This window comes from Desmodus rotundus, chromosome 5 (assembly GCF_022682495.2).
Source record: "Desmodus rotundus isolate HL8 chromosome 5, HLdesRot8A.1, whole genome shotgun sequence".
In the NCBI taxonomy this organism is placed as follows: domain Eukaryota; kingdom Metazoa; phylum Chordata; class Mammalia; order Chiroptera; family Phyllostomidae; genus Desmodus; species Desmodus rotundus.
The window spans coordinates 49,780,906-49,802,331 of NC_071391.1; the positions used below are offsets into that span (position 1 = coordinate 49,780,906).

Sequence of the window (21,426 nt, forward strand, 5' to 3'; positions counted from 1 at the left end):
TAATTTGAGCTTCCGAATGAAAAATGACAGTATCAAGTTATAACACATGGTATAAAAATCCCCCACAATTTAATTTTAACTATCGACAAACAAATAGTGTGAGAAGGAAAAGCATGTTTTAAAGAGAATTACCAAGTAAGAAATATAAACAGAATGACAGGGTGTTTTTTTTTTTAAATCACCATTTTGCAACTACCATCGTAGTAATTGATTCAGATAAGTCATCAGTGAATGTTAAAAATTTGGGGTGAAAGTATGTGGATTGATAATTACATGATAATTACATATCCTGAAAGTATCTCCTGACAGATGACTCATCAATTACAAATGAAAAAATGGTAACAATGCAGAAATCTGGCCAATAACACTTTATTTAAGTAATTAAATTGAACATCATTAATAATGGTGTAAACTAGCTGGTTCTTCCTGGAGTGAGGCACTGAAAAGGAAACATCATTTGTGCAGTATTCCTACTGAAAGTGCATGGCCTGAATCAGACGAAGAGAAAAAACTCAGAGAGACCCAAGTTGAGGGCACTATGAAACAAGTGACCTGTTTGTATATAAAATAATAATATTGCATTAATGATAAATTTCCTCAATTTGATCATTGTACTGTGATTATATAAGAGAATGTCCCTGTTTAGGAGACACATGCTATAAAGTGTTTAGGGGTAAAAAGGTCAAAATCCCTGAAACTTATTCTCAAATGGTTCAATTTGAGGAATGAGGAAGAATTAGGGAAATTAAGAGTTAAAAACATTTTTCCGCATTTTTCCCCACCCTGTGTCCCAGAGCAGTTGCCGGTTCTTCCAGCAAGCATGATTTCAGCTTCATTCACCATCCGTTATAGCTGCTTTGAAACCACCTCATCCTTTTGTCTTTCTCTTCTTCTTCGTTTATTTTTCTACTGTGTTATATCCCAGATATGCACACTTTATAAAAGAAAGAGATCCTCATAAAAGATCAATAGAAGAATCAAAGATATCTTCTCGGATTATTTTTCTAATAGGTCTCAGTAGTTTGCTATTAAATTGAAGAAGGAATAAGAACCTAATATTTGTTTTAAGTAAACATTTTTTAAAGATTTTATTTGTTTATTTTTAGGCAGAAGAGAAGGCAAGGAGTAAGAGAGGGAGAGAAGCATCAATGTGTGGTTGCCCCTCGAATGACCCCTACTGGGGGCCTGGCCTGTAACCCAGCCATGTGCCCTGACTAGAAATCCAACCCGCGACCCTTCAGTTCACAAGCTGGTACTCAGCTCACTGAGCCACACCAGCCAGGGCTAAGTAAACATTTTAAAACCAGCAAAAATTATTCCTGCTTATATATAGAGAAATATGATGAAGAATTCAAATGAGTTTATTATTCCTTGGTCCATAATAAAACTGGGACAATAAATCGAAAGCAGAGACAAGTGATTTGGAGCTAAATTCTGCCTTTCTGGTTACGGTAATTAAAGAACAAAACTTCAGCCAAGTAAATTTAAGTATCTCATTGGCTTTATTGAACAATTCATGAATCAGGCAGCATCCCATCTAGTAAATACAGAGGTGTTCTGAGGAGCTGCACAAAATGAAGGCTTTGTAGACAGAAATGGTCATGGGGAGGACAAGAAAGTTAAAAGAATATATTACCTCAGGCAAAGTCACCTTCCCAAAAGGGAAGGCAGGGGGTGTTTTATGGGGCAGATTACCTCAGTGGTGCTGACCTGGAAATTCAAGACTGATAGGTTTAAAATTCCACTCCTGGGAGAGGCTGAAATTGCATTTAGGTTAGGTATTAAGTCTTGGTGGGGCTTTACTTTAGCACAAGTGACTCCATATTGGATCTTCATGTTTAACATTTAGTGTTTGACTTTGGACTCTTAGAATTTTGCAAGCTTCGTGTGATATTGGCTTAGTCCTTAATTTTTATGAGGCCATAAAATTTGCTATTAACATTTGTTGGAGTTTGAAAAGACAACAGTAGTTATCATTCATAGAACATTTATTATATATCAGGCTCTGTGGAAAGTACATTAATTTATATTAACTCTTCATAACCTATGAGGAACTCTTTAATCTCACTTTATAAATACAGTATTTGAGAAGTACCTTGACCAAGATTACACAGCTAATAAATGATGAAGACATACCTTGAACCTGGATCTATATGCTTTTACAGCCATGCTCTACATAATGTTTTAGTCAACACAGGCTGCGTGTATGACAGTGGTCCCATAAGATTACAGTGGAGTTGGAGAATTCCTGTCGTCTAGGCCTAATGACACTGTAACCATCAGAACGCAGCGCAAACATTGCTCACATGTCTGTGTTGATGTTGGCATAAACACACCTACTGTGCAGCCAGTTGTATAATACAGCACACGGCTGTCGTACTTGGTAATAAATGACTGTTGCTGGTTTATGTATTTATTATACAATGTTTTTATGGTTGTTTTTAAAGATTTATTTATTTACTTATTTTTACAGAAAGGGGAAGGGAGGGAGAAAGGGAGAGAAACAACTATATGTAACTGAGAGAAACATCAATCAGCTGCCTCCCCCATCCCCCCAACCGTGGACCTGGCCTGCAACCCAGGCATGTGTTCTGAAGGGGAACCAACAGGCAACCTTTTGCTTTGCAGAATGACACTCAACCCAACGAGCCACATCAGGGCTATAGCCTTATGGTTATTTTACAGTGGCCATTCTGACAGGTGTGAGGTGAAGTCTCATTGTGGCTTTAATTTTCATTTCTCTGATAGTGACGTTGAACATCTTTTCATGTGTCTGTTGACCATCTGTATGCCTATTTAGGTCAGTGTCTATTGAGTCCTCCGTCCATTTTTTAATTGGATTGTTTGTTTGATGTTGAGTAGTATCAGTTTTTAATAAATTTTGGTATTAACCCCTTATCAGGTATATATCGTTGATGAATGTCTTCTGCCATTCAGAAAGTTTTCTTTTCGTTCTGTTGATGGACTCCTTTGCTGTGCAAAACCTTAGTTTGATGTAGTCCCATTTATTCTTTTTTCTTTTGTTTCCCTTGCCAAGGATGTATAGCAGAAAAGTAATGCTAAGAAAAATGTCAGAGATTTTACGCCTATGTTTTCTTCTAGGAGCTTTATGGTTTCAAGTCTTACATTTAAGTCTTTAATCCATTTTGAAGTTTGTTTTTGTATATGGTGCAAGGTAGTCTAGTTTCATGTTTTTGCTCAGTTTTTCCAGCAACAATTATGGGATAAACTGTCTTTACCCCAGTTCTCCTGTATACTTTAAATCATCTCTAGATTACAGTCATACCTCAAAGGTACTATGGGTTTGGTTCCAGACCACCACAGTAAATCAAGTATCATATTAAAGCAAGTCACACAAATTTTTTGGTTTCTCAGTGCATTATATAAAAACTTTGTTTACACTGTGCTGTAGTCTATCAAGTGTGCAATAACATTATGTCTAAAAAAAATGTACATACCTTAATTTATAAATACTTGATTGCTAAAAAAAACCCAACATCATCTGAGCCTTCAGTGACTTGTAGTCTTCACTGGTGGAGGGCCTTACCTTCAATTTGTAAAAAATGCAATGTCTGTGAAGGGCAATAAAGTGAAGTACAGTAAAACGAGGTGTGCCTGTATATGAATGTTAACAGCAGCATTATTCATGATAGCCACAATGTGGAATCCTAAATGTCTGTCTTAGCTGAAGCTGTCATAACAAAATACCATAGACGAGGTGGCTTGAACAGTAGACATTTATTTTGTTACAAGTGCTGGTCTAGTCAGTTCCTATTGAGAGCCCTCTTCTTAGCTTGCAGATGAACATTTTTCCTGTGTCTTCACGTGGCCTGTTTTTGTTGCATGCAGGTGCGAGAGACTGAAGTCCTTTCTCTTCCTTTTACAAGGACACTAATCCTTATGGGGCCCCACTCTCATGACCTCATCTGAACCCAATTACCTCCCAAAGGTCCTACCCCCTAACCCTATCATGTTGGGGGTTAGGGCCTTCAACATAGGAATTAGGGGGGATGCAAACATATAATTGATAACAATGTCCATAAACTACTGAATGGATAAATAAATGTAGTATGTCCATGCAATGGGATATTATTCATCCATAAAAGGAATGAGTTATCGATACATGCTCTAACATGAATGAACCTTGAAAATATTATTCTAAGTGAAAGAAAGTAGACAGAAAAGACTACCTATTGTATGATTCCATTTATATGAAAAGTTCAGATCTGTAGAGACAGAAAGTAAGTTAGTGGTTTTCTAGGGCTGAGAAGGGGATAATCAGGAGAAATAGTGACTACTAATAGGTATTAGGTTTCACTTTGGGGTGATGAAAATGTTCTAAAATTAGGTAAGATGGCTGCACAACTTTATGAACATACTAAAAACAATCGAATTGTGCACTTTCAATAAATTAATTTTGTACTATGTAAATTGTATAGTATGTAAATTGTATCTCCATCAAGCTGATAAACTTTAGCAAATATTGGTGGTTTGCTTTAAAGTATCAAAATATAAAATATTGTGTGGAGGAAGGTGATACTATTTTATTACATTACTTTGCATTTTAAGTGGGTTATTGAAAAGAAAGAAATTTTATAGAGCTCTAAAAAAATCAGACTTTTGCACTATATATAAACAGTACCAAAAAAACATTTGAAAAGGTTCGGATAAAAATATTTCTTGAGTGAGGCATGATTAAGTGGCCAGTCTCCCTTTTGGGATGAGCAGTCATCCCACTTTATTTCCATTTTTTTACTTCATAGTATATTGTGTGACTTTAAATAATTCACAGGGTTTATTTTTTCCCCTTCCATTAATTTACCTCCCTTTGCACCTTCCAATTTCTCTTGTTGCAAAAAGACACCAACCATCCTGCCTCCCCATTTCTTTAATAAAGCAAGTACAATAACACTGTACTTCTCTTGTCTCATTTTGAGCAGTAAAAATAATCTCATTACCTGTGTGATTTTCTTTTTGAAAAAAGTGAGAGTAATAGATTTTGAAAATTTTTTCAAGTGCCTTTGTACAAATTATTGGTGACACCACATTTACTATGTTTGTTGGGCTAACTCCTGTACATCTTTAAGGCTAAGTCTCCTGGTAGCCACACTTGTCTGACTTCCTTCATGAGTGCCCCTCTTCTGTGCTCTCATGGTACTCTCTGCATATCTCCGTATCATATCTCCATGTACTGGCCTCTTCCGGTTACCAGCCTGTACCCTCCATTAGACTATATGCTGCATTAAGGCCAAGGACTGGGCCTTATCTTTGTACCTCAGCATCTGTAACTGACTTTGGCAAAAAGAGGTACTTAGTAAATGCTTGTTAACAGAAGCTAAGGAATCAGGCTGGAAGCTCAATTATCACGTGTGATAGGGGCCGATATTTGGTAAGTTGATTTTTAAAACTTCAAAGCGTATAATTATTGAAATTATATATATACACCCATCTTCAAGGTTTATTTTAATTAAAACATAGTTGTATCATACTTTGACAATTATATGATATGGGGCATGACCTTTGAATATAAGATTCTAATTATAGTTCTACTTAGTCTTTTAAAAAACAATTTTTTAACCCTAAAATGAAAGCAGTTTATTTAAAATAGAGACATGAATAAAGAATCTTAGATTTTTACTATTTTTCCTAATCTGTAACAGATATCTTACCCACACCTAATTTCAACAGCAATTTTTATTAGCAACTTTTATTGAATGTATTTTAAGCATTTAAAATAGTTTTTGTAGAAACACTAGCTCTCTTTTTGCAATCATAGTTCTGATAACTAAATACAGTGGCATTAAACAGGTTTGGGAATGAACATAGCTGACTGGCTCTTAGTAAGCATACATTTCAGCTATTTGGATCAGACGTGCAAAGTACTGAAGAGTAGCTAACCATTCATGGCATTAAAGCGTACCCTGAGCATCGGGTAATATACTTTAAAGAAAGAATGGAGAATATTGATTAAACTAGTAAATCATGTATTGGAGGGAATTTAAGAGAACTTACACTGTATTTTTTTCTATGCCAGAATTTCATTAATTATAGAGCTTATACACAGCCTACTGTATCTTGCCACAGATTTCATAAACTTTGTTCTCCCTAAAACTCAGTGCTTTGAGCCTGGCTGGTGTGGCTCAGTGGGTTGGATGTCCTCTCACAAACCGAAAGGTTGCAGATCCAATTCCTGGTCAGGACACACATGGGCCAGGTCCCTGGTTGCGGACGTGCAAGAGGCAACCAACCGATCCATGTTTTTCTCACACATGGATGTGTCTCTCCCTTTTTCTCTCTCCCTTTCCCTCTCTCTAAAAATAAATAAAATTGAAAAAAAACACAGCTTAGTGCTTTGAATTGTCTTATTGTCTTCTGAAGTCACTCTGGCCACCTCCAAAGAATTTAATGCTAATTGTTGTATTTGTTTGTTTGTTTTAATTTCAGTGGTAGGCATGGGATCCTGGTGCTTCCACATGACTCTGAAATATGAAATGCAGGTCAGTAACGACAAAATTGACTAAATGTTTATTTCTCTTAATCCAGGGACACTTCTAATTTGAGAAAAGATCATGTTACTAGAGGATGATTGAGACAAGAGACTGGAAAAAAAAATTAAATTAGTAATCTCTGGAGTTTTCACTTCAGGCCAAAGGATCCAGATTGACTAAGTGAAGTAAAGAGGCAAGCAAATAAGTGGTCCACAAGTGAAGGGTATAAATGTTTGATCACCTCTGTGTAGGTGTGCAGTTTTAGAGCAGGATCAAAGAGTAGAGTCCCATAGAGACATCTGAAAAAGACATAATCGGTTCGTCAAAGTAATATATTTTTATTCTTAGATGCCTGCGTTCCCTCACGTTTCACTCTTACGGACTCTGTTTGAATGGTCGGGTTCTTCTAGCTAGCAAGGTTTTAGAGCCACGCAAGCACTTTTATTTACTGCCCTTGCTCTAAGGGGGCCCTAGTCCTCAGTCTTTGACCTCTCTTTTCCCCATTGCTAACCCAGAAACGTCTAGAACAGCACTGTCCAGTAGAAATATAATGTGCGCTACATACATAATTTAAATTTTTTGAGTAGCCACACGAATAAAAAACACATTAAAAAATTAAGTGAAATTAATTTTCATAATGTATTTAAACTAATATACCCAAAGGATTACTTCCACCTGTAGTTAATATAAAAATGCATTAATGAAATGCTTTGCACCTTAAAATCAGATCTATATTTCATAGTTTCAGTGGATGTTGGATTAGGTTTATTTCAAGTGCTCAGTAGCAGCATAAGGCTCATATTGGACAGTGTTAATTCTGGAAGGGTCTGTATATACAGCAGTCTATGTATTATTAATTATAGCTATATTAAATGTGTAAGAATTCTTAGATTCATTTTAATATTCAACACATACTTATAAGAAAGCGTCATGTCTGTTGTGCATGCCACGCTGGGCTTGGAGAATATGCAAATGATAAGACACTGGTCTGACCTAATGAAGCACAGAAAAATCTTATGTTTTCTGGCTAGGAAAACACACTATAAATACTAAAATTATTTTTAAAGAAGTACAAATATGGCAACATGAGGAGCTTGGGAAGAATCTATAAAAGTTGAAGACATTGGAAAAGAATCTAATTCCAGGACATTTTCGTCACCCCAAAGAGAAACCCACTAGACGTCACTCCCTGCTAGTCCTTCCGCCTAGCCCCTGACAACTACTAGTCTACTCTCTGTCTCTATGGATTTGCCTATTCTGAACATTTCTTAGCCATGAATCTTACAAAATGTGACCTTTTGTGTCTACCTTCTTTTTATAGGCTAGCTAATATTCCATTGTCTAGATATACCGCATTTTGTTTATCCATTTGGCAATTAATGGGCATTTGGGTTATTTACATTTTTTGGCTTTCACGCATAATGCTGCTATGAACATTCATGTGCAAGTTTTTTGGATGTATGTTTCAATTCTCCTGGGTGTACGATACTTAGCAGTAGAATTGCTAGGTCACATAGTAACACTACATTTAACCTTTTCAGGAGCTGCCAGACTGTTTTTCAAAGTGTCTGTACCATTTTACATTCCCACCAGCCATTTCTTTAAATCCTTAGCAATACTTGTTATTGTCTGTCCTTTTAATTATACTGTTTTCATGGGTGTGAAGTGGTATCTTATTGTGGTTTTGGTTTGCATTTCCATAATGACTAAAGATGTTGAGCATCTTTTCATGTGCTTATTGGCTATCTCTATGTCTTCTTAAGAGAAATATCTATTCAGATGACCCTTGGCTGATTTTTAAAAATTGGGATACTTGCTTTTTTTCATTGATTTGTAAGAGTTTTTTGTCTGTTCTGGATACTAGACCATTATGAAATATATAGTTTACAAATACTCCATTCTGTGTGTTGTTTTTTTCTTACTAGCATCCTTTGAAGCAAAAAAGTTTTCAGTTTTGCTGAAGCCCATTTTATCTCTTTATTTATCTCATATATATGAAGAAACACCTGGATAAATACGCTAAGACAAGACGTCAGGCAAGACTAGGCATCTGAGTGAGCAAAGGGAAAGTCTCGCCTACTCTGTGCTGATCAGATCGTGGCAAGAATATTGCATTAGTTCTGAGGACTACCCTAGCGTTTGTTCAGCTGAAAGACACCAGAATGGTGAAAGCACTGAAAGCCTAGTCGTGATGCCTGAGGGAAGGAACTGGGAATACACGCCTGTGCTGCTTAACTTCAGAATATGTTCTGAGAAATGCGCTAGTTTCATTTTTGTGCAAACATCATAGGGTACTTGCACAAACCTAGACGGTATAGCCTACTACTGTAATTGTGTGAACTATACTTTTATACATCTGGCAGTGCAGTGGTTTTGTTTATACCAGCATGACCACAAGCATAGGAGTAATGTATGTGCTAAGACTTAACTTTGGCTACAACATCACTAGGTCATAGGAATTTTTAATCTTTCATTATAATCTTATGGGACCGCTGTTGTATATTCATTCCATGATGGAGGGAAATGTCACTATGTGGTCAGCAATGACTATACTTAGCTAGAAGAAGAGAAGACATGCTCAGTGACCCACACTAATCACTAGCCTCTCTATTCTGCGCATTTGTTCATGCCTGGCCCTATTACATTTTCTTCTCTCCCATGGACAATTCCTGTTCATTCTTCAAAGTCTCAGGCATGGTGGCAGCCCCTCCAAGGGAGCCTTCCATGGCCCCAGGGAAGGATATGTACTCTTCATCTGTTCTTCCATAACACTCTGTGCATCTCTATTACTGCTCTTATCAGTGTTGTTTTATAAATACACTATGTATGTGTCTGACTTCTCTATCAAAATGCGAGTTATCTAAGAGCAGGGACTCTCTGGTTGACCTTGATGTATCCCCTGTTTATATCACAGGGTTGCCATATAGCCCTGCATAAATGTTTTAGGAATCAGCGTTTAAGAGTTGACTCATTGAAGAGTAGTAAGTCTATTCCGTGTGGTCCTAGGGGCATTAAAAATAAAGAAATGTCTTGCTCAGCATAGGGAAGAATTGTCTGAGCTGGTAGAATGGCAAAGACTGCCTTGGGAGAGCTTGAGTCCTCTGTCCTTGGAGGTGCCCAAGCACAGGCTGAACAAACACTTTAATTAGTTCAAAATTTTGTATTTGGTACCTGGACAATAGGTGCGCACAGGTAAAGATGATGTTTTTTCCTCAGGGAGCCGTTTGTCTAGGAGTGAAGATAGAATGCAGTGATAAAGGGCCATACAAATCCTATGGAAATAGAAAAGAAATGAATTATTTAGGGTAGGAAGATCAGAGAATGCGTTTCACACAGATGACTCAGACACATGTTTTGAGTTGCGTTGTCAAAGATGGATGGGAATTTGCCAGGCCAACTAGAACGCACAGATGTGAGAGCGTGGCTGCTACGTCAGGCTGCTGCAAGTAGTACATCATGGTTGTAGCCATGGAATTGGAAGTATATGGTGATGATGATGGTAGTGCTGCCAGTAGTAATAGCTAATGTGTATTAAATTATCGAGTACCTGCTCTGGGACAGGCACTGAACTACGTGGAGGTGCAGTTTGGGAAACTAACCGGAGGGCAGATCTAAGCCTCTTGGACTTTATCCTCTGTGAGCCATTAATGGATTTTGAGCAGAGGTGGGACACACTTTGGCATATAAACTTGATTGTTGGCAAGGCTGTTAGCAAGATAACACACGTTTGGATGGACAAGATGGCCTTGGATCCTGAGATCTTTGATTCTGTGCTCTGTCATCACTATAATACTACTTTATCATGGGCAAATTATACAAATGCCTTATTTTCTTCGCCTTTTGGACTACAAAGTTATGGTTTTATGTGCTTGTCTGACTGGGCAGAAATGACATGACCCATTTTCCCAGTGACTGAGGAGTAGGGTAGAATCATCAATATCAAAAGGCTTCTCCATCTCTTTAATAGCTCCCTGTGCTGCCTCCTTTCAGAATAAATTTGACTCGGCTATGTTAGGCCGTCATTTGTTATGCACAGTCACTGAAGAAGAGTAAGAAATGACAGGGCTGCCACTTACCTGGCTCTGGGGATCAGTAAACCATTCTGCCAGCCTGGACTTAGCTTGTTGTAGCTGTAGAGATATTGGGGGCCCAGCTCTGCCTGAAGTGAACTCAAGCAAATATTGACAGTTCTGTCTTGAGAATGATTTAGAGCATGGATGGTATTTTCTTCAGATGTCTAGGGGGCTGCTTAGGTTCCAGTTCTGATTCTACCCCTCTGCTAGCTGTTTGAGTGTAGATGTGCCACTTAATCTTACTGGACCTTAGTTTCCTCATCTATCTAATGGGTCTAATAATACCTGGTAAGAGTATTAAGAGGATCAATTGATTGGCATGTGTGAAAGTACAATACCAGCATAGGATCTGGTAAATAAATGTTTAATAAATAATAGTTTCCTTCAGTTTTCTTCAGCCAGTCTGAACACCACCATTACTGATCCATTGTTAGTGATTCACTCCTTTGAGTACTATTAAGTTACGTGTGCCCTTGTGAAAGGTAACATTTTAAGCATGACTGACTCCATCCACAGTATTCATGGGTTACGTTCTTGGGGCAGCCAGCCAATAGCAATGCATTTGGAGATGAGGTTGAGGAAAACATTGGAGATGGGGTAGAGTGAATAGACAGCCTTCAATCAAGGGGTAAAGGTACCAAAGGACAATTTAAAATCACTGAGCTTTAATATTAGAAAAGATTTTTAAAATTTAGTCCAATCTACAAATTTTATAAATGAAAAATAGTCTTCTAAGAACAGGAAAGCGACTTGACTAAAGTTACACAGGAAGTTAAAGGCAAGATTAGGGTCCAACTTCCGTTTTGTATTCTTTTTTCCTTTATCTGCCTTAGGACGGTGTCTTGTATTGAGTGTGGTAGGAGCATAAAGATCTTAAGTTTTTGAAGTCTTCTCCCAGACCTTTTTCATTTACTTACTCATTCAACTCATTCTTTTTTGCTTTCACTCACTAATCAAAATAAACAGTTATTGATAATCTTGGGGAGGGTAAAATTAAAGGCAGTTTCTTAATTTTTTCTTTGTGTTTTTCTGCCTTTTCCAAGTATTCTATAATGAACATGTAATATGTTTGATATTAGAAAAAATAAATGCTAGTAAAAAAATGAATGCATTTAGCTGTTTCTCATAACTAAAAAAATTTACTTATCCTAGAAAATAAAACCAAAGGAAAATGCTTGCTCACCTATAATTTTATTTATAATACAAAAATAAAAATAGTTTAAATGTTAGGTAGTAATGTAAGCTAATTCAGACTTTATAAACAACAGATGTTCTAGTTATAAATACTACCTATCTTTTTCCTTTGTTCCCTATCTTAGTGAATGAAACCAACTCACACTGAAAGCCCAAGCCAAATACCTATGATTCATCTTTAATTTCTCCTACTTTCTCACCTCTACAACCACTAAAACCTCTTGATTGAATTCGCATAGCTCTCGGATACATCTGCCTCTGGCTCTCTGTGTTGCCGCTACCTGAATCCCTCATCCAACCCAGATTCCTATCATTGGTGTTCCCACTTTTCCTTATCCATTTGTCACACTACAACAGAAGTAACTCTTCCTGCAAACCAAACTTAACTGTTTTCATTCTTTGAGCAATATTTGCTAGGCTTTGTCTAAATGCTGGGGATGCGATATGTAAAATATAGTCTCTGCTCTCCCATCATGTCACTTTTAAAAAGTTCAAGCTTATAAATTTGAACCTCAGGCTTTGTGATCTGGCCCCTGCCTATCTCTCCAGATTCATGTTCAGATCCATACCTCATCCTACTCTGGAACTCTGTATTCTTTTACCAGTCGTAATTTTGCTATTTATGGATTTGAAATAAGACTATTCTACTTGTATCATCCATATCTTAAAATCTGTGCTGTTTTGCCCTGACTAGTGTGGCTCAGGGGGGTTGAACGTCATCCCTCAAAGCAAAAGGTTGCCAGTGTGATTCCCGGTCAGAGCACATGCCTGGGTTGCAGGTTCTATCCCGGGTTAGAATGTGGACAAGAGGCAACTGATCCAAGTTGGTCTCTCACATAAAGTTTCTCTGCCTCCCTTTCTCCCTCCCTTCCCCTCTGTCTAAAATAAATAAATAACATCTTTTAAAAAATGAAAATAAAATCTGTGCTCTTTGAACATACTAAACATATATACTCAGTTCAATTTAAACAAATAAACAAGCAGTCAAAATCTGGAGTCCAGACCTTTCTTTTCCACTACAGATTTGTGTCTCTAGTTGCCTGATAGGCACTATCACCTGGCTGCCTCACAGGCACCTCAAACTCAACATATTGAAAATTGTTCTTATAATTTTCTTTGTTTTCACAATCTGAGTAAACTGGACTACCATCATCTGAGATGGTAGGCAAAATACTAGGGAGTCATCGTTGGCATCCCTCACCTTTGTATAGAATCAACCACAACTCCCTGTTTATTTTACTTCCTAAATATTTCTCAAGCCTGTCGCTTACATCTGTTCCCAATTCTGCTACCTTAATTCAAGTAGCAGCTTTCCTTAGCCTGGACTGCTGTAACTGCGTGGCTGCTCCTCCCGCGTCTATGCTTTCTCCCTTCAGAGCATGCCCCACACATACGACTGGGTTCAGGATCGGTTTAAGGATTAGCAATAACTTATCTATAACACTTAGCTTAGTGTCTCACACTAGTTTAATACATCATAGCTACAATTATTATTGCCAATAATAATAATATTTTTCTGAGACATAGGTTACTTAGATTAATTAAGTGACTTCCCTGCCCATCCATACCTCTTCTTATGTATGTTAGTGGACATTTTACCAATTTTAAGTGCTACAGGAAAGGGCAGAAATGCAAAGGAATACTGGTTGGACCCACAGACCTCTAGGCGGTGGACATCATTCTTTCCTGAAAGTATGATATTATAGTTTGTGATACCAAATGATCTGAGCTGCCCCGTGAGTCCCGCTTTATACCTGGGTATGTATATTAGGGCAGGTAGATGGGTGGATAAGCTTGTATGTTTAAAAACAATGAACTAAAACAGTGTAAATTAGACAATAATAAATATATAAAAGAAATAGTAAAATGTAATAGATAATGAGGTGACCATTTTAATCATGTTATTTTGATTTATATAACTACAGCTCTACAATATTCGTGTCCTGTTATTTGCCTTTGTTTCTTACAGCTATTGGATGAACTCCCGATGATTTACAGCTGTTGTATATTTGTGTACTGCATGTAAGTATTTAAGTTTAAAATTCTGTTGTTTGATATATTTTAAAATTCATATTGCCCTCTTAGCAAATTAAATTATATAACTAACTTAGTTAATGTTACTGAGAGATTGTAATAATGTAGATTATGATATTTGTGACCTTGATATAGAGAGTATAGTCTCTGGGAAGTTACAATGTTGTTTATTAACTTTTGTTCTCAATACCCTACAGCCAATTTAGATAGACTCTTACTTAAGTTTGACTTATATCATTTGCCCTTCCTTGAGTTATGAATGTATACATGTTTAAATAAATATTTTATATACTATACCATAAAAATAATATTTATGTACTTTGTACCTGTAATTGTTCTAGTGATACCAAGTCATCTCTAATTCTCACAGTTGTGTAAGATCAATGCGTATTGTTCCCATATTATAGGTGACAAAGTAAAGCACAGACAGATTTAGTAATTTAGGTCTAAGGATATATTGATATAAGAAACGTCCAAACCTGTAAAGAGGTTCTTTAAGAGTTTATTTGAGCCCAAACTGATGACAATTGCTGGAAAGCAAGATCTCAAGTGCTCCAAGAATGACAGTTTTGCAGTTCCTTTTAGCCATTTGTAATTAAAGAGAGAACTAAGGAAGATTACGTGAAGATTGGAGAAAGCAAGGCAGGGATTGGATAGTTTACAAGATTATGTGCTTTCTTAAGTGTGGTTAAGCTTATTTCGAAGGTATGTTAACCTAGATGCAGGTTAACACAGAAACAATGGACAGGGCTTGCTTATGGCAAAAATAAACCTTTTGCTAAAAAGTTATGTGCCTAGGGCATTGCTATCCACCATGACCTGACCACTTAGGAATTTATGACTAGATCCCCCATGAACTTACTTTCCATAGGACCCCTTTTTCATTCACAGATGTAAGCAGAACTTATCCTTAGATGACTTACCTAAGGTCATGTAGTTAGTAAGTGTCAGATTTGGAAATTGAGCTACAAGTTTAGTAGCTTTACCTTCTAAGTGTATGTTCTGTTCCCTAGCACTAATCCATAAGACATCTCTGAGGCCCTTATGTGATAGCAATCTGATTATTTTCAACATGATTATCATTGCTAGCTCAAGAATATCTTCTAAAGATATGTAAAGTTCAGAATAGTTCAAAGAATATATGGTTAAAAAAGAGTTCTGAAATGTTTCTCAGTAAAGGGTGAGATAGTAATTATTTTTGCCTTTGTGTGCCTATGATCTCTGTTGCAACTCTTCAACTTTGCTGTCTAGCATGGGAGATGTGTGAACAAATGGGTGTGACTGTTCTAATAAAATTATATTTATGAAAAAACAGGTTTAGGCTGAGAAATTGCCCTCAGGCTGTAGTTTGCTACCCTAATCTAGAAAAAATACTTTCAGATGAGCTCTTGTTACTAAGTCATCAAGTTCTAGAATTTAAAGATAAAAGAGATCTTAGAAATCATCTGGGCCACCACCTTTCTTTACAGGTAAGGAAATAGGAGCTGGGTCCAATTCCCACAGCCAATTAATTAGTAAACTGAGAGGACTCTCCTGCTGCTTGTACTGAAAATTAGGTTCAAATATGGGATGCTTTACTGATGGCCATGTATTTGTTCATACTTATTTACTGAATATACTATCCTAGTGACTAGATATATGGAAAAAAGATTTTATCCCTGCACACAAGGAATTCATGGTCTGGTTGGGGAGACAGGTAAATAAAGAGACAATTATAGTAGAATGATATTTTCTATAATAGTATGCCTTAGTCCCGCTACCAAACTCCAAATTTTCAGGGGAGAGCCTCTCATTGGCCGTGTTTAAGGGAGGTGCCTTCTCCTGGTCCCCCCAGCTCTTGGATGCCATAGACAGTACAAGTCTCTAAGATGAGAGTATGGATGGAAGAAATGATGGCATCAGTAGACTCAGAGGCTCATGTGCAGGTGGTAAAACAGTGTTTTGTTTATTTTCATAGTTATATATTCTAAAGACATTTTCTTTTTTTTCTGTTTTTAAGGTTTGAATGTTTCAAGATCAAGAACTCAGTAAACTACCACCTGCTTTTTACCTTAGTTCTATTCAGTTTAATAGTAACCACAGTAAGTCATGTTTCATCTAACAGATTAAGCATGTGAACTAGGCATTTATGAAGTTTGCCACATTTTGCTTCCAGTGTTTGCTTCATGCTGTTCAAACTGAAATGTTTCTACAGAAAACTCACAGATACTGCTTTTTTATTTCCTGTTTAGGTGTTAGTTCTCAAAAAAAGTTGAAACAACTTTTTTAAACTCTGGTTTTTAAAAAAAATGGGGAAAAAATCAAAAGGCTAATGTTCAGTAGCAATGGAAAAACAAACTTTTTCTCATAGATATATTACCTCTTATTTGTTAAAAAGAGAGATTAGATCTGCTCTATTAAGCCTAATATGTCTATTTTTTAACATTTTCCTAATAAGTTAAGATAGCTTCTTTTCCCCTTCAAGTGAATTGCATTTTGTATAGAGAGAGACTCATTTCAACAAACTTTCATTGCAGACCTACTGTACCAGGCAGTAGAAAATACAAAGATGTCTAAGAAGCAGTTGCTTTGTTTGAGCATTCTAATAGTACATTCTAATAGGGAAGTCAAACATGTAAATGATGAATTGCTTCAAAAGATGATAAATTACAATAATAGAGGCAAAAACGAGTTATATAAGGATGAAATGAAGGAGTATTCAATGAAGAGTGCTTGAGTGGGTCAAGGAATGCTCCAGAGAAAGGCACTTAAGCTGGGTTTTAACTGATAGTTGGAAGTTCGCCAGGCTCTTGGGCAAGAGTGTGGTGAAACATTTCTAAATAGACTGTATGGCATTGTCTATTGGCATAGAACCGTGCATACTTGCACAGTGAGGGTACAGAGGAAAACGAGTGGTTGCTTTTGTTGAATTGAGCGAGGGCCAGAAAAGGCTTCAAGAAAGAGGTGCAGTTTGAATTGAATCTTGAAAGATGAGTGTTTGCCAGCAGGGGAGGATTTCTGAACAAAGTGAAGAACAATGTGTTTAAAGATACAGAAACATGAATATAGCACATTTGGGGAAGCACTGTGCTTCCTGGCGCCTAGGATGAAAAAGAAACAAGAAGAAAGCAGTGAAGTGAAACAGAAAGCAGGAATGAGACCATGGAAGGCTTTGAAAGTTAGACTTTTGTCTTGTAAGTGATGGGCGTCATTTCAACATTATGATTTGAATTTTGATTCTTTAACACGTCATTTGAAAGGCTCACTCCTGTAATGCAATAAATGCATGCTAAATCTTGAATAGGCATTGATCTTAACCACTCACATGACACTGCAGCCTAAAACGAGGGTCTGTGTAACTGGGAACACATCTAGGTGGGTTGAGTTAGAGGTTTTGGGAAGCAGAAGTACAAGAAATTTGTTTTAGATGTTTTCACTTTATAGAGCACCTTATGCTAGACATTTTTCATGTATTTTACCTTCTTATTTCTTACCATTATTATTCCCATTATCCAGATAAGGGAAAATTAGTCTTTTGGCTGTGATGCTACTTACACTTGCAAAAGCACACAGCAAGTGAGTGGCAGAGTCTGAAATTTAATTTATGTCTCTAACTCTAAGGCCATTGTTCTTTCTATTGTAGAACAGGGTTGTTAGACATAACCCCTTTAGCCGTCATGAGTATCTGCATTTTTGTCCTTCCTTGATGCTGATGCAGAGGCCAAGAGGCCCGAGTCATCCACAACAGTTTAGAAACACGTAGTTTACCATGGTAGAGCTAGTACTGGGGGAGACTCACCTGTAGGTACTAGCCCTCCTGTGGCATGCCACCTAATCTGATTGGTTTTATACGGCTGGGGTCAGGTCTAAGTGACAGGACTAGGAGAGCAGGAGAGGTTTGGGATAGGCAGAATTGTTGCAGTAGGATTTCTTTCCCCTCCATAATGCGCTTCATTTACATGTGTTTTAATATTTTACAGGTTTACCTTAAGGTAAAGGAGCCTGTATTCCATCAGGTAATTCTTAAAAATTATTACAAATTTGATTGGTTAACCATACTTGCCTCCCTTGTGTTTTCCTTTTCTGGTAAATAATATAAATTTTGAAAATGAAATGGTAGATATCCAAAGAAAACTCAGTGCCTATAGGAGCCAGCTGTAGGAAACAGGAATCCACCTGGGCCCATCAATGCCCAGGCCCACCCGGCTATTGGGAGTCAGTAATGCAGGTGCAGCGTTGCTCTTATAAGCAGGAAAAAAACCAGGAAGCCTTATGCATATATGCATATTATATATATATATATATATATATATGTATATATATATATATATATATATAAAGTCTTTTTTGTGACATTCTTTTATAGGAAAGATAGACTGAAAAGTCTTTGAATATTTTCCCCCTAATACATATTTTAATAAGTTTTTTGAGGTGGAAGGTTATTTAAATTGAGGGGAGCAAACACAGGAAACTTTGCTGTAGGAAATAATGATTTAAATGCATCCCATAATGAAAGCAGAATGAAATAGAGTAGCAGACTCTAACTAAAGAGAGCAGCTATCTGTCTGTTGAGTGCCACCGTGTGCCTGGCACTATGCTCATTTCTACACAGACTAATCTTCCCAGCAGTCCTGCGAATTAGGGATTGTCCACATTATAAGGAAAATGCGCTTAAAAATATTAAGTAATTTGCCCCAGGGTTGCACAGTTATTAAGAGGCAGAGGCAGAGCCAAGAGGATTGTAATCTAGATTTGTTCAATTCCTGTCACCATTCTTTTAACAAACTAGGAAATAAAAATAAAGAAATAAATAAGCGCCCATGTGTTGCCACCCTTAAAGGCCAGGCAGGTTCATGGTATTCCTAAAGATGGGAAAATATTCACGGAGCCGTTGGGATGTCTGGCATGCCTTATTCGTGGGTGGACGAGCCACGCACGCTGCAAGCTGTGTGTCTATCTTCACGTCTCATGTTGTGGCCCCTGCTCCCCAGCGTGGTACCTGTCCCCGTGCGTGTCTCTCATCATCATCGCCCCCAGCAGGGAGTCCCTACCTGTTTAAGTACCAGAGGGGAACAAAGCCAGCAAGATGCCAGAAAGTTTCATAACATAACATACCTGCACATGTGAGCCCACTTCCTGTTGTAGGAACAGTTTATCGCACCCAGTCTCAAGGCTGTGAGAACACTGGTTATCAGGCGCCTCCCAAACTATGGGAACTCTGCTCCCCTTAGTTACCCAGACACCTGGGTGAGGAAGCCAGACTGCCTCCACTTACCCTACAACGCACTTCAGGATTATCAGAGGCCTTGTAGTTTTTAGAATATTTTGTGCTTATATAATAAGTAAATGTTTCTATAACTTTTATTTCTTTTTTAAAACAGATATAATGTATACATTTATTTATTGATTATATTTTTGAGAGGGGGGAGAGATTTGTTGTTTTACTTATTTATGCATTCATTGATTCATTCTTGTTTGTGACCTGAGTGGGGATTGAACCCATAACCTTGGTGTATCAGGACAATGCTCCGCCAACTGAGCTACCCAGTCAGGGCTGAAATCGTTTTTTTTAAATAAATACCAAAACCACATTATTGTGCTTTGCCCAGCTGAAAATAGACATACTAAAGTAGATATTACAGGAGAGGATACCCCCAGCTCACTTCCCTGTTTATTATAGTTTGAAGTGATGTCATTATTTAGAAAGATTTATTGATACAGTGTAAAAAAATCAAGTAAGTTTATTTATTTAAAAAAATAGCTCAGTGTTTATAAATTTTTAATTGCCTTTATAAGAAAGGAAAATCAACTACCAAAAAAATTTTTGGAAATTTGAGGTTAGTTTTTGTAAGTTTATGATCATCAGTCTTCCATTTTGTGTTTAAACCTATTTGACATAAAATATATAATAAAAGTAACAAGCTGTTCATATAATTTCCTATGCTGCAATTCCCATGTGTTTTTCTAGTAGTAAATATTTTCTTCTCTGTGTAGAATGGTAATGTTTGCTGACAGGGAAGGAGGCAGAATGAAAGCTTATAGCTATGACTTATATCCTGGGCTTAGAGATTAAAAATTAGGGTAGAGAAGTGAAGAAGTAGGGGAATGCTACGGTGAAGTGGATAAGCAACCGGAAGGTAGAACACATTCATTCATTCATCGAATGTCCACTGCGTACCTTCTCAGTACCAAATTCTGAGCTGAAAGTTGAAATCAAAGTAAGACTTTAAAGTCAGGCAGACCTGGATTCCCATCTAGTTTCTTCTCTTACTATCTGTATAACCTCCGATAAGTTACAGAACTTTGAGCTTTTTAAGTGTCTGGTGCTGTACTAGGCACAGGAGATATATTACTAAATGAAATAAAGAGGTCTCTGCTCTTAAGGAGCTTATTATACAACCTAAAATTGGTATAATAATCTCCTGAAGTTGTCTGAGGATTAAATGAGATAATAATGCACCTAGTAAACACTCAGAAAACATTAAGTAATACTGATATACAAAGGCAAATAAGATATAGCTGCTGGTCTCAAGGTGCTCACTACCTCGTTAGGAAAACAGGCTTGTAAAGTAATATTTGTGGTATATTTGTATTGTAGTAAATATGTAAAAGCAGTGCTGATATAGACAAGGGCATGATCTGTCTGTTTAGATGACCCAAGAGAGAATTACAAGGTACATCTATTGCATATAACTAAATTATTACTTACTCTAGTGTTAAAAAAAAACCAAAGGTATTGTTCTTAAAAGAAAATTGCATTTTCTGAGATTTTTCTATGTGTCAAAGTTTGGAGTATGGATTTTATTCTTTCATATAACTGTTGGTATTCTTTTATTTTAAATGTCTTTTTTAAAATTAAAACAATGCTTACAAATAATTCACATGGTTTCTGGTCTTATCCCATGGCTCCCAGCTCAGAGGCAACGCTTGGCCTTCCCTTTGTAACAGGTGCCTTCAATCCCAGTGTAGAGTGAGCATGGGGGAAAGTGGCAGGTCCCTCCCTCCCTTTTCAGCGCATTGGTATTCTGGATACCTGTGGAATAGACCCATAAGAAGGCCAGTGCCTGAGACCATCTGGGAGAAGAGTAGGCAGAGAGGCAGCAACAAACATAGAAAATGTTTGTGGGGCTGGGCCAGGATGGCAGGAGGAAGGGAGGCTGCTTGGAGACTAAGCTGACAGGCTTCTAACTGCTGATGTTCTTATGTACAGAAACTGAGAAAAGTTATTTTGGAATTCTTAAGTGGAAAATTGTTTTGGAGTTTGTGACAAGATTTCAAGATCTTGAAAATAATGGAAAAGGAGGGGAAAGCAATATTGTCTAAAGGAGCTCTGTCTCGAGAGTTTGGAATCTTGATTTCTTTCTTTTTTTTTTTGCAATTATAATTATTTATTTATTTATTTATTTATTTTTATTGTTATTCAATTACAGTTGTATGCCTTTTCTCCCCATCCCTCCACCCAACAGAAGAAAAAAAGCAAACAAAATATAACCAGAGACATTGAAGGAATCTTGATTTCTTATCCTTTTGATTTCTTGCTACTTTGTTATCCATGAACAAATTTCACTGTGCCTATACTTCAATTTCCTCATCTATAAAAATGTTAAAAAAAAAGAAGTGTTATTTCACAAGGGTAATACAAAAATAATTAATATAAG

The 21,426-nt window shown here is 37.0% G+C and overlaps 1 protein-coding gene across 1 annotated transcript in view; it reads left to right on the forward strand.

Moving 5' to 3' along the window:
• Window positions 1-21,426, forward strand: part of ACER3 (alkaline ceramidase 3) — a 100,429-nt gene that overhangs the window by 42,691 nt on the left and 36,312 nt on the right. Inside the window, exons 3-6 of the mRNA XM_053924193.1 lie at window positions 6,445-6,497; window positions 13,725-13,777; window positions 15,789-15,870; window positions 17,749-17,784. Of these exons, the coding sequence (XP_053780168.1) occupies window positions 6,445-6,497; window positions 13,725-13,777; window positions 15,789-15,870; window positions 17,749-17,784 (224 nt within the window). The remainder of the gene's footprint in view (window positions 1-6,444; window positions 6,498-13,724; window positions 13,778-15,788; window positions 15,871-17,748; window positions 17,785-21,426) is intronic.